Source organism: Lampris incognitus, chromosome 16 (genome assembly GCF_029633865.1).
Source record: "Lampris incognitus isolate fLamInc1 chromosome 16, fLamInc1.hap2, whole genome shotgun sequence".
NCBI classification, from domain to species: Eukaryota; Metazoa; Chordata; class Actinopteri; order Lampriformes; family Lampridae; genus Lampris; species Lampris incognitus.
Genome location: NC_079226.1, coordinates 28,481,032 through 28,495,391, shown reverse-complemented (window position 1 = coordinate 28,495,391; position 14,360 = coordinate 28,481,032). Strand labels below are relative to the sequence as shown.

The 14,360-nt window shown below is 43.5% G+C and overlaps 1 protein-coding gene across 1 annotated transcript; it reads left to right on the top strand.

The window, feature by feature from the left end:
* The first annotated feature begins 9,982 nt into the window (after nucleotides 1–9,982).
* Nucleotides 9,983–12,825, top strand: marcksb (myristoylated alanine-rich protein kinase C substrate b). Its single transcript, XM_056296306.1, has 2 exons — nucleotides 9,983–10,314; nucleotides 11,308–12,825. The coding sequence occupies exons 1-2, from the start codon at nucleotides 10,219–10,221 to the stop codon at nucleotides 11,869–11,871; spliced, it is 660 nt and encodes a 219-aa protein (XP_056152281.1). The 5' UTR covers nucleotides 9,983–10,218; the 3' UTR covers nucleotides 11,872–12,825.
* The last annotated feature ends 1,535 nt before the right edge of the window (nucleotides 12,826–14,360 follow it).

Genomic DNA, 14,360 nt, shown 5'->3' with positions numbered 1-14,360 from the left:
CCGTGATCTCACCAAAAACTAACAGTTCTGAGCATAGTCGTGATTGGGCTTTCAATCGCAGACTCCATTGTACATGAGTTTTGATCGATAGGGTTAAATGATAATAGATGGTCTCCGAGACAGTGATACTGAAATGCCTAGTTTACTACCAAAACATTCATAAAGACAAAACAACTAGGGGATGACATCTGTGCATGCTTACCCTAAAAAAAAAATCAGATATAGGCTCACCCTATCTTGAATACTACGCACATATCTGTTTTATATGGACGGATCTCCTACGTGGTATTTCAAATTTAGTCAGTTTGATTATTAATGTGGGCAAATATCATCTCCATAATTGTAAATGGAGGAGATCAGGCCCTCCTTCACCTTGAAGGAATGACTTCAGTGTCTTTGATCGCCACTTCTTTATGTGTAGTGGTCGTGTTTTGATTGCATAATTGATGTAACCCCCTTGCATTACGTTCCAGGAAAGCTTTGTGGTTTTTCCCTATCTTGTGCTATATAATTGCATAAAAATCCCCACAAAAGCCGGGCACTGCTGGGGCTAAAAGAATGAGAGTCAGACCAACAAAATATCACCTTGAAAACTGTTATTGCTCTGGAAGGACATACAGTGATTTGATCAAGAATTTTAAAACATGTCGTCGACTTCCATCCATGAGAAAACTTAGTTGGTGCTGCAGAGGAAGAAATTTGAATAGAAGTAGAGATAAGAAAACATAATAGTAGGCATAATGATAAGGTGAAATAATCATGGAGGTACACTAGATGACAACCAGTAGCGTACCGTGGGGTTTCAGTCAGGGCCTTCATTAACAAAATGCACCCCCCCCCGCACACACACACAAACTTCTCATATAGTTGCTGATACAGCCAACACAGCCAGTACAAAATACACTATCACACCCTATATGCACTACTGGATCAACACCAACAAAACAGCTGATCATCAACAACCACAACGTACACCACTGTGCACTATAGCACCTATTGCAGCATCACCATCAGATCTTCCTTTATGTCACTCAGCAACCAGATTGCACACACACACACACACACACACACACACACACACACACACACACACACACACACACACACACACACACCACATGGCACAAAAAAACAAACAAATTTCCACAGTTGATGCAACAGTGTTCACCAGTCACTCACGCAACTTCAACAAATTCAATAAAATATAGCCAAAATACTATCAGTGCACCACGTTCAGTTCAATAAGAAAAATTAAACAAGTAAGTTACCTTTGCTGGTCTTGGTAAACCCATCCAGCTATGGTATACGTCTTCCTCTAGCAATTTATTTCTCGTCTCCAAATGGTCACCATGAAAAAGGCCCACAAAGTAGACCAACAAGAACACCAGTAGCTGTGAATGCGGTGGCCATTGCGTTTTCCATCAGTTCGCTCACGACCCGCCAAAGGCTGAAGCTCAAAGTTGATGATGACACCGGGGCTAGCACCGATACATCACAGGGCCCTGGGTGTTCTGTCACTACACATCAAAAATTTGATTGGCTGATGATACAGTCACTCAAAGTTGTAATCAGTTTGCAGCTTTGGGCTTCAACGAAAGGCCAGCAATACCACTAGTGCTGGTCCAAGGGGCTGTGATGCGTTTAGATGACGTAGGAAACCCATGCTTAGCCCCAGGAGAAAACAAGCAATTGAATTTAGACATTTCAGACCCAATTCAATTTAACTATGAAAAACACATTATGATTGTTATTTTGACAGGGCCGGCAGAGAAGGCCCTGATGGCCCTGACAGCCCACCACTGATGACAATGTGATGTACATGGTGTGCTAATGCAGCAGCAGTGCCTGACAGAATCCAGACTCCCACTCGAACAATAAAACGTGGTTGTCAGAATAAACCAGAATATATTTTACTAGTCAACTTTTCCAAGTACTGGGAATTTGACTTAATGGATTTCTCAAATGGGACACTAAGGCATAATACAATATACATATAAACCTAAAAAAAACATGGGTTTGGATTTCTCAATATAAAACTTGCACAAACAATGTCAATAAAGTACATGTATATAAAAGGCATAATGACAAGTGTACAGTTGCAAAATAAATACTTTACATAAGGGGTGATATCACAAGTCTGAAATACCAAAGAAAATGTATCTATGTTTATAAGAAACAGCAGGACACAAGTAATGGAATAAAAAAAATTGGTGTCTATTGTTCAGTATTCACATCAAGGAGCATTTCACTGAGAGATATAATGTTAACACAAATGTATGCAGATCTGGCAGCATGGTGGCAGTGTGGTTAGCACGGTCACCTTACAGCAAGAAGGTCCTTGGTTCGAGCCCCAGGGTAGTCCAACCTTGGGGGTCGTCCCGGGTCGTCCTCTCTGTGGAGTTTGTAGTATGTTCTCCCCATGTCTGCGTGGGTTTCCTCTGGATGCTCCGGTTTCCTCCCACAGTCCAAAGACATGTAAGTCAGGTGAATCGGCCGTACTAAATTGTCCCTAGGTGTGTGTGTGTGTGTGTGTGTGTGTGTGTGTGTGTGTGTGTGTGTGTGTGTGTGTGTGTGTGTGTTGGCCCTGTGATGGCCTGCCAGCCTGTCCAGGGTGTCTCCCCGCCTGCTGCCTCATGACTGCTGGGACAGGCTCCAGCATCCCCCCAACCCTGAGTAAGGATAAGCGGTTTGGATAATGGATGATTGAATGTATGCAGATCTATAAGTATTTTGATGATGAGGATTATACAGAAATACAAAGCCTGATATCTTTATGAATGCGCAATAATCCAGGTAAGGAAATCACAGAAAGTTGAATCAGTTCATCTCGGCACAGCGTTTCCTGACAGATATGGTTCATCACTCATCTAAGTGACCTCTTCAGTCTTAACTGGTATCCCCACCGATCATAGCTTCAAATGTCTTTTGGTTGGAAGGTAATCAGCCCACAGCAGAGCAAAAATAGAAATAAAAAATAGAAATAAATAAATAAAACATTTCACTCCGTATTTGTTCATTAATTGTGGTATCTAAGGCCAGAGAATGACATACAAACAGAACTGACCCCTCAGGGCAGTGGTTCACAATTGGGGTCCTCAAGACCCCCCATTACTGCTGGTTTTCTACCCTGCCAGTTACTTGTATCTATTGTGCCAAATCGTAACACCCCCAGACAAGACCGGCGAAATACCTGCAGAGTTGAATAACAGTGGCACAGCAGAACAACAGAACAGAATCAAATCCAATCAACTAGATCAGATTAGAATAGAAAATAATATTTTACACAAATTATCGTGCAAAGCCACTAAATGAAAAATAAACATGCTGGTCTAAGATGCCCTGAGTTGACCGTTCTCATATTAGTGCTCAGAATTTATGAATGGCGCGCCACACCTCTGTACCAGCCCAGGACGTGTTAGTGGGCGTTCAGTGATGTAACACAACATTATGTGTGACAGCTCTCAGATCATTGATCAATGTAGTGTTGTGAAAAGCGATGCCCTCAGCCAACCTCCAAACATAATTTTTCCACTGCATTGCGTGGCCTTTCTATGTTGAGTTGTAGCCCGTATCCAAGGGGTGGCAGTAGTTTGGAATAATTGTTTTACAATTAATCTCTCTCTCTCTCTCTCTCTCTCTCTCTCTCTCTCTCTCTCTCTCTCTCTCTCTCTCTCTCTCTCTCTCTCTAACTATACACACTCTTTCCCTATGAAATATTATAGATGCGTAACGCACACACACACACACACACACAGGTTGATGTACACGTGTACAAGCTCCACAAACATCATTCTCTCTTACTGTCTCATTTGTCATCTAATTCAACTCTCTAAATCTCACAAAGAAGTCAGCAGAGGAATACGGATGATCACACACACACACACACACACACACACACACACACACACACACACACACACACACACACACACAGATGTGTTTTGCAAGTGGGCTATTTCTCAGCAACACACAGCCTCACACTCATACACACGCACGCACGCACGCACGCACGCACGCACGCACGCACACACACAGTAAATATTTTTGAATATTACAAACACTGACTTTTTACATGCTTTGCTAACAGGCTGAGTAAGACCAGGGCCCTGTTTCAGAATGCGGGTTTAATGAAACCTCAGACACGGTTTCACAAAGCCAACTCTGGGTCAGTTACTATGGCAACATACTCCGTGAAGCTAGCCTGCTCGCTGGCCGGTTTTCTTCAATTAACCCTGAGTTTCTCCTCCTCTTCAGCTGAAGCCTGCAGGCTGAAGGAGGTGTCAGACACGGCATGTCCTTTTCTTGAAGAGCCAGTTGATACTGAAGCACAAATACTCTGCAGAAATATCCGTGAGGTGAGGGTGATCACACCTCGCTTGGATGTTTTATCATCCCCTGATGATTATCTGTTTGAGTGTTACCATTTTTCTGCACAACTGATCATTTATCTGAACAATATTCGCAGCCCTCATATCGTTCATATGACACATCGTGGACATGCTCTCAGTTCGGAATAAATTCTTTGTGTTGTACTTAAGTTTGTGGGGGTTTTTTTGCCAGTGGAAGTTTTCTATATAACATCGGTGATGCTGAGCATATTTCCAAGGCAACTGCCTGTCCGGCTGTCAGAAATATGACTCTTGCACTGAGATGTTTACTGTACACTTTTGTGGTGTTCCCAAATCACAGAGCCACAAGACTTATCAAAGAAGAATTCCACAGAATTGCAGGTATCAGTCTAAGCAATAATTAATTTATTTTGAATGATGCTTTGAGACTTGAAGCACTGTTAATGTGATATATTTTAGGGTTTCCAGGTGTGATTAGCAGCATAGCTGTCACTCATATTCCTATCACAGCTCCTTCGGGAAATGGAGATTATGTGAATAGGAAATCTTTCCACAGCATTAATGTGCAGGTAGGCCTAAATAGTAGCCTTTATCATTCCAAACGAAAGACACTTCACAATACAGCTACTGCAGCCAATCACTGTTCTGCACTGTGAAGATCAAATGTGATGCAGCCCACATCATCAACAATGTGGAAGCAAAGTGGCCTGGGTCTGTGAATGACTCACAATTTTTTTTGTGTAAGTGTACACTGGATTCTAGATTTACCCATGGTGAGTTTCATATATATATATATATATATATATATATATATATATATATATATATATAGTGTGAGAGAGAGAGAGAACGCTGTTTTTCTTCTGGAAACCGTCAATGGTGTTGATAGAAGTGCTCAACTAATGAAGTGCGGAATCTCAATACAGATGCAGGAAATGTACTGATATGTATTAAAAGTTTTTTTTCGGCATCTGTACTGATATACACTGCTCAAAAAAATAAAGGGAACACCTAAAAACACAATATAGACCTCGATGAATGAAATATTTCAGCTGAAAATCTTTATTTATTAGACAGAGGAATGTGTTTAGAGCAAAATAACCTAAGAATGATCAATGGAAATAAAAATCATTAGCCCATTAAGGTCTGGATTCAGAATCATACTCAGAATCAAAGTGGAAAATGAGAACATAGGCTGATCCAACTTCTGTGGAAATTCTTCAAGACGATTCAAAATGAGGCTCAGTAGTGTGTGTGGCCTCCACGTGCCTGTATGCACTCCCTACAACGTCTGGGCATGCTCCTGATGAGACGACGGATGGTCTCCTGAGGGATCTCCTCCCAGACCTGGATCAGGGCATTGGTCAACTCCTGGACAGTCTGTGGTGCGACATCGCGTTGGCGGATGGTACGAGACATGATGTCCCAGAGGTGCTCGATTGGATTCAGGTCTGGGGAACGTGCAGGCCAGTCCATAGCATCAATGCCCTCGACATACAGGAACTGCTGACACACTCTGGCCACATGAGGACGAGCATTGTCATGCATGAGCAGGAACCCAGGGCCCACTGCACCAGCATATGGTCTGACAATGGGTCTGAGGATCTCATCCCGGTACCTAATGGCAGTCATGGTACCTCTGGCTAGCATGTAGAGGTCTGTGCGGCCCTCCAAGGATATGCCTCCCCAGATCATCACTGACCCACCGCCAAACCGGTCATGCTGGAGGATGTTGCGGGCAGCAGAACGTTCTCCACAGCGTCTCCAGACTCTCACGTCTGTCACATGTGTTCAGTGTGAACCTGCTCTCATCTGTGAAGAGCACAGGGCACCAATGGCGAATCTGCCAACCAAGATGTTCTCTGGCAAAGGTCAACCGGGCTGCACGGTGTTGGGCTGTGAGCACAGGCCCCAATTGTGGACGTCGGGCCCTCATACCATCCTCATGCATTCTGTTTCTCACCGTTTGAGCAGAAACCTGCACATTAGTGGCCTGTTGAAGGTCGTTTTGTAGGGCTCCGGCAGTGCTCCTCCTGTTCCTCCTTGCACAAAGGACCAGATAGCGGTCCTGCTGCGGGGTTGTTGTCCTCCTGCGGCCCCCTCCACGTCTCCTGGTGTACTGGCCTGTCTCCTGGTACCTCCTCCATGCTCTGGACACTGCGCTGGGAGACACATCAAATCTTCTTGCCACAGCACGCATTGATGTGCCATCCTGGATGAGCTGCACTACCTGAGCAACTTCTGTAGGTTGCAGATACCGCCTCATGCCACCTCTAGTGGTGAGGGCACTAGCAAAATGAAAAACTAACCAAAGATCGGCCTTAAAGATGAGGACAGGCAAATGGTCTGTGGCCACCACCTGCAAATCCATTCCTTTTATAGGGGTTGTCTTGCAAATTGTCTAATTTCCACCAGGTGGAAATTAGACAATTTACCAACAGGTGAAATTGATTCACAAATCAGTGTTGCTTCCTAACTGGACAGGTTGATATCTCAAAAGTGTCATTGACTTGGAGCTACATTGCATTGCTTATGTGTTCCCTTTATTTTTTTGAGCAGTGTATATATCCTATAATAATCAATATTTTGTTTCTGCCTATTGCAACTGAAAATCTAAACTGTATCTTTGTATTATAGGAGAGTCCGATCCGATGGTTATCTGCTCTGTGACAGAGGATACCCCAACCAGCCCTATTTGCTGACCCCTTGCCCTGATCCTTAGCCCGGCCCACAGCAGTGTTATAACTTGGCTCACTGCAGGACACGAGCCAGGTTAGAGAGGGCCATTAGGATGCTCAAGCCCCGGTTCTAGTGCCTTTGTAGGCTCAGGGTCACACCATTGCCACAATTAGAGGAGCTCAATGTCCAATTCAACCAATGAACGATCCTGATAATGATCCGGACCACCCTGCTGACACACGAGATGGAAAAGTTGTGATGGTGGTACTGGACCCCCACCTGTTTTTCAGACCTCAACCTTGTTTTCTATTGGCTATAATGGAGGTCAAATTTGAACATATCCAGTATGAGGACATTTGGAGTCTTGTATGTATAAAGGCATTTAGGTGTTGCTTTCAAATAGACAACATTAAATACTGGCAGTGTTGGGATGGCTAAAAATTGTATTTTTTTTTTTGCTTAGTAAATTTCACTAACTACTTAAATACATCACATGTTGAATATAGCCACTGAATGCTGTTTAATTAGGTAGGACAGGCTAAATAACATCAACGTTGCTTGTAATGAGATTGTACATTACCTGTTTGAACAATATTTTTATATTTCATCTTCAGTTGCTGCCAAGTAGGTTTTGTGCCTGTTGGGTTGCACCTGCACAAATATTACACACACACACACACACACACACACACACACACACACACACACACACACACACACACACACACACACACACACACACACACACACACACACAAGCTCTCTTTCTTTTGCTGCTGATCCTCTACTGCTTTTTCCCCCCTTAAATATATACTCGTATTCTGCATATGTATTCTTTAATATTTCTATCTCCAGCGGGGTGAAGTAGGACGACCTTTTTTTCCTCTCTCGCGGTTGCCATGGTGAATCGTAGTATCGGAGCTCCATTGATGATGTCTTCTTATAGTCGTCACGCACGCGCTTAACTCAAGAGTTGATTGAGCTAACTCGGATCAGCTGTTCTGAAACCGAGAACTCTTGAGTTCGACCGCCCAGAGTTAGTTAAACCAGAGTTCAGGCTTAACCTCAGTTTGCTGATCTCTGAAACAGGACCCAGGTTACGTCCTAATGATGTACACACACAAACACGTACACACTCACGCACACGTGCAAAGAGAGCGAGAGAGAGAGAGAGAGTATAATAGGTAAAAAGCCTTCGGGCTTTATTGTGTTATCTTGAGTCTTTTTGTTTTAAAGTACGGCGCTGTTCTGACTTCCTCAACAGAGACACAACATGGCCAGCTGAAATGTAGCACATTCATGTTCTTGCCACTACTTTTCTCTTTCTCTTTGTTATTCTGTCCAGGGCCTCTGACTGTAACCAGCCCTGTCAGCTACTCCAGGAAACCTGAATGCAGCGGTGTGCACGTTAATTTAATTATGTATACTTTGGTAAATATCTAACTTTAGTTACCTCTGCCAAGGAAGGAGGGTTTTGTTTTTGCCCCGGGTTGTCTGTCAAAAAGATGTATCAAAAAGGAAAGGATGGATTCTCATGAAATCTGTGAGCAGGATGGAGGAACAATTGAATGAAATTTAACGGAGAACTTCTGTATGTTTTTTTTTTAAAAGACATTCGTTATTTTTGCAAAAATGTACCCCCCCCCCCGTAGAAAATTATACCAAAATGTTGAAAAGTCTGTAATCTCCTAGAGAGGTTTATTGACGTCACAATTCAATTCATCAAACCAATCCAAACCCAGTTTACCAACACCATCATTTTTTTCCAAGTTATGTACTTTGTAGGTTATAATGACGTTGTCTGGTAAAATCAGCTGGTAAAAATCAGTTTCACAACCACACACAAATAGCCTATCATTCTCAGGTTACATCCCCGAGGCAAGTGAAAGATTCATGTTGTGAATGTTTAGGACACAAACATTTGTGGTTTGCTTATTAGTGAAAGCTCAGTGACCCGTGCTAGATCACCATAATAAAGAGAACTTGACACTGTAATCACGAGCATGGCCTGGCCAGAGCAACAACAAGAGTTGGGTGAGAGAAGTCACCCCAACTCCACAAACTGCTGTCTGTTTGTGTATGACTTTCATATTCAACTCCATCTCGGCCTTCAGTAATGACAATCCCAGTAGTCATCCACACAGTAGCTTGGCAGTGCAACGGATATTTTGAGGCCATTTTGAAAATTGTAAACAAGGAGATGTGGGTTGGGCTGGCGGCGGACTGAGAGCACTGCAGGCTGAGACAGGCGGCCAACATCGGGGCCATTAACTCTGATTATATCTAGGTCACTGGGATGCTCCAGCAGGCAGCATCGAGCAGACAAGACACTGTTATGCAAGAGGGGATAAGAGGGGTCGGGGCTCCCAGACACTTTTGTTTTTAAGGTGGCACATATGTCAGTAGGGTGCGTGAGGTTGCAACAATGAGACTGCTTTAGTACAGCTTTGTTAGCTGTCCCAATCACGCTATTGTTTGCTATTGCTATTGTATGCTGTTTGCATACATCATTTAAAAAAAACTACGAGGACCCCCCCCCACACACACACTAAACTGGGGCGCGTGTATCAATAAATAATAGCTTAGGTGTAAGTATGTCTTTAAATGCCTATCCTCTCTAGTTTGTAAAGTTTGCTCTTCAGTGAGCGAGTCGAATATCCTTGAGCTATTCTGCTCCGGAAATAAGACGTCAAATAACCGTACATGTTGCGTGGCCTGTGAGTTTGAAATAAAGTCAGATATGCTCACTTTAGGGTGAATAAAAGACAAATTTGTTGCCCATGTTGTTGTTTCGTGCCTATTGTCCATAGCGGTCCCGCGTAAGCCCCGCCCCCTTTTCCAAATAAGCCTTGTGATTGGGCGAGACCAGATTGCTGTGTCGTCACAGCTGGGAATGCCCATTCATCAGTGGACTTGGGCGTTGTACTCCGCATCTCATTTGCGGCGGGGGCAATTTCTCCACTTGAAAATTCCGCACGGGAAAAATTGAAAGAATTAAACGTTTCTTCGGTCACATCTTGCGGCATTTTGCAGATACTTATCTGTCCGTAGCGGTAATTTCGGTTTCAAGTAGATTCAGTGGCTTCGATTCGGTCAGACGGTCTCGGCGTTTGACTTGAAATTGAAGGAGGGAGCTTGCGGTCTTTGTTCATTCATTTCATCGGTTGGGTTCCTTTGTTGAACCAAAAGCATGGGAGCACAAATCTCCAAAACCGCTGGGAAGGAAGAAGTCGGTGCAGAAAAGCCAGCTGAAGGCGCAGCTGTTGCGGCTAAGTCCAATGGACAGGTAATAAAATGAGTCGGGGATCTGAGAATATCGTTAATCGTCCAGAAATGTGTCCCAATTTGGCAATGTATTGAGTCAATGGCGTGCTCCATGTTCAATTTAGCGCATCCCCACGCTCACCGAAATCCAGGGAAAGTGGCCACATGCAGGCTGTCCATTTTCACTCCCCACGCTCAGTAACTACAGTAATTTTAAATGTAAATCAAATATTGTTTTAATGAGTGTAAGATAACGGGGATAAACTTTGAACGGAAAATATTTTATATCTACTTTGGGGAAGAAAGAGGCCAGGCGGGGTAACTAATCATCTAAGTAATTGTTGGCTTATTTCTGGATGAATCAATTAGTGCTCTCCCAGCCATTGGGATTCTTATTAAGTTAACGAGTCTTTGGCTGTATGAGCATTTTGCCGTGACTCCCTTCATTCAGTGAAGGGACGTGCGTGTACGGCGGCTTGTGGCCGCTCTCCCCGTGGCATGGCCATTTTAAAACCGATAACCACGCCTTTGTCGCCAGATTTAAGACAAGGGGGCATGCTCCGTATTCTCCAAATTCTGTCACGGCCTTTTTTTTAAAAAAGCAATCAAAGGATGAGGAAAACGAGAGGGTGGAAATGGGGAAATAGCATTTTATTTGACTAAAAAGGCCATGGAAAAATCCCCAAATTCCTGCATCCATATAACGACACGAGCCGACTCCATGCGCCCCCTAGTGGATTCTGATAACACTGCACTGTCAGCCGCCTTGCCATGATCTGTCGTCATTCTCCTAGTAACAGATGTTGCAGCAGTTTTGGGACTATTTTCTCATTGGCTACTATCCGACGAATTTGAATGATGCGTATACAGAATTTTCGGGGGGGGGGGCACCCTTGTTAAAATGTTCAGAGTAGGGCCATCTTTTGGCTGGGTGCTGGTGTGGTTGTGCCTAATTGGCATGCTTTAGCTTGTTTTCCATTAGTATTCACATGGATGACAATTCTTTTATCCACAGGAGAATGGTCATGCCAAGACCAATGGAGATGCCTCTCCGGCTGCAGAGGAGGCCAACAAAGCTGATGTCCAGGCCAATGGCAGTACCCCTGCTGAGGAGGCTCCTAAAGAGGCAGGCGAGAAGGTAGATGCTCCTGAGGCAAATGGTGAGGAGGCGGCAGCTGCTACAAATGGAGAGGCCCCTGCCAAGCCGGAGGAGGAAGGCACCCCTTCTACCAGTGATGATGGCAAACAGAAGAAAAAGCGCTTTTCCTTCAAGAAACCCTCCTTCAAACTCGGTGGCTTCTCTTTCAAGAAGACCAAGAAGGAATCCGAAGAAGCGGCAGAAGGAGAACAAGCTGAAGCCCCTGCTGAAGAAGAGAAAGCGACATCTGAGGAAGCTGCTGCCGAAGAGGCCAAGCCAGCCGAAGCTGGTGAAGGTGCGGTCGAGGAGGCCACAGCTGAAGAGCCAAAGGTGGAGGAGGTAAAGGCAGAAGGAGAGGCAGCCGAGGAGAAACCAGCTGAGGCTTCACCCGCGGAGCCAGAGGCGGCAGCCAGTCCAGAGGCCCCGGCTGCTGCTGAGTAAATTGCACACGGAACAACAAGACACCGGAACAGAGGAGGGGTGAAAGAACCTGTCTGAAGGAATTCAAGGACTTGTCTAAAACCAGGGATTTTTGTTAATTTTTTTTTGATTGTTTGTTTGCTTTTTTTCCTCTCTCCAACCATTTCATCCATAATGACTGCAAGGTCCCTTGCAGTGATGGACAGGAGATGTATAGGGGGCGGGATTCCTTCCTCACTGCTTGTTGGTGTTTGCATTTTGCTGCGTGTGTGAGGGTGCATGTGGGTGTGAATGTTTTCTATGTGAAACCATGACTAATTGTGTTGACAGGCTGGTGAATTTGACATATTTAAATGAAGTATTTGGTGCTGGGCAATTGGATGTAGCAGCTAAAGCTGTGTCTGCAAGATTGACACATTGTGATATTTAAAGGGAAGTTACAAACCAAGTCTTAGATGTTGTCTTTGCAGTGCACAGTTGTTTACAACTCAAGCTCAATGCTCCTGTGGACACATTACCATTCCTAAAATTAACTAGTTTAGTTGTCAAAATGATAGGTGCTCATCACTTTCCATTAGTTTCCACCATTTCAAGATTCTGTAGTAATGCATGTTGTATAGACTTTGATATTACTGGTTTTATGACTGAGATGTACCTAAATGACTGAAGTTTTTAACAGATTACCCATTGTAAATGAAGTTTTCCTGTTTTTTCACCATTTGTAAGATTGAATAAAATTGGAAGATGTTTTAAGCAAATTTTGCTTCAAGCTGTGCTGACTACAGTATTGATTTGTATGTTTAGATGATAGTACTGGTTAACGATTTAAGGGTGCTTTCTTTTGTATATAGTGAAGCTTCGCCCTGTTTGAGATGGAATGTAACTTTGCCTATAAATGGTATTACGACTTTTCTCTGAAGGTGGTCGGTTTATTTTCCATGAGCACTGTGAAAGAATAAAGAAATAAACGTGTTAATTGGCGCTCTCAGCTCAGTTATTCATAGATCTGACACGAAGCCCTCCCGGGATTGATTTACCTTTGTAAATTGAGTAGGCGTTGGAATTAATAATGCCTCTGGTTGAGGTCAATGTGCTGAAGAAAACGATGTCCATGAGATTAGTTTTTGTTAATCTGTATACGCCCTCATGTGGCGTATATAGGAATTACAGGAGGTGAAGCAGTGGCATTTGGCCTTGTCGTTTGACGGTCCTGCACGCTGTTTTGTCTGAGGAAGGTCAGAGTCTTTCTTTACGCCACAAACAAATTAGGTGTGCAAAGACTGATGGGTTATGCAGTTATAGTTCTGCTAAATCTTTTGTTTTTAATCTGAAAAAAGCACTTGCTTTTAGCCATTGAGTGGTATACTTGTATGAAGATTTAGGGTGCCCTGCAGCCTCATTGAGGAACCCTGTTTGTCCACCTTAATCTATAAGTTAAATGGAGGTACGGTTTTATTTAAAAAAGCAAATAACTGAAAACCACATATCAAACTATAGCAAAAGTTATGGCTTACTCAAAACTGAGGGGGTATCGACAGAAGAGTAAGATGAATTACCAGTAAAATACACCCATGTTCCACCAAACTTGTTAATGAGCATAATTTCTTTCCTACACCTACATAATTTTCATAATTTTCATGGTGCCAGTGTCAGACATGCTTCCACCACTTCAAACCATCATAATGAAATGACTAAGCTGCTGCTTCAAGAACCACATCATAATTATGTGATTTTTGAGGTTAGTTGTGTCTGCTTCAATCATATCGCTCCCGGTGTTGTGCAGTAAATAGCTGTGCATGCAACACACATTTTACAATGCCTAGAGATGTCATCGCTCGAGTATCTTAATGCAGCCCGCTCCAGATGCAGCTCTAATTGATGGTTTCACTTGCTATTAACACATCAGGACCCCTTCTAGGAAACCCCAAACCTCATGAAAACTCCAGAGGAGTAAAAGAGATGGTGGCACACTCTGCTCCAGGATGTTTTTAGCCCACCGCGGTCATACCCAACTTCATAGTAAAACCTCGACTGGGTTCACTCCCACATTAACCCTGTACACTTCAACTCCAGCCACCGCAAGAAGGGTGTGTTTTATGCACAATATTTCTGTCCCTCTCCTCTGGACTGCATGTCCCTTTTGGACAAAATGTTGAGGTTTAAGGCTGCCCACCTCAGCCTGTATATATCTCTCACATGGATGCAGGATCCTGGAAAACCACTCACCAGCTGGAATGTTATGAACAGTGCTGTGATGTAGATTTCCCGTCATTCATTTATTCACTCATTCATTCATAGATGCCAAAGAGTACAGGGTATGACATCTGAATGAAGATGAGAATGAATGACAATGAAGGTAAAAGTACTGAAAATGGAATTTTTTTTTTATTGCAAATAGATTTATCCCAAATATCCAAATCCAGATGATAATTCAGTAAAGCGGTTCATGTGATCAAGGCGTCTACCACTGTCTGCTGCCATGTGATGGGCCTGGGCCTCTGTCTTCCTGT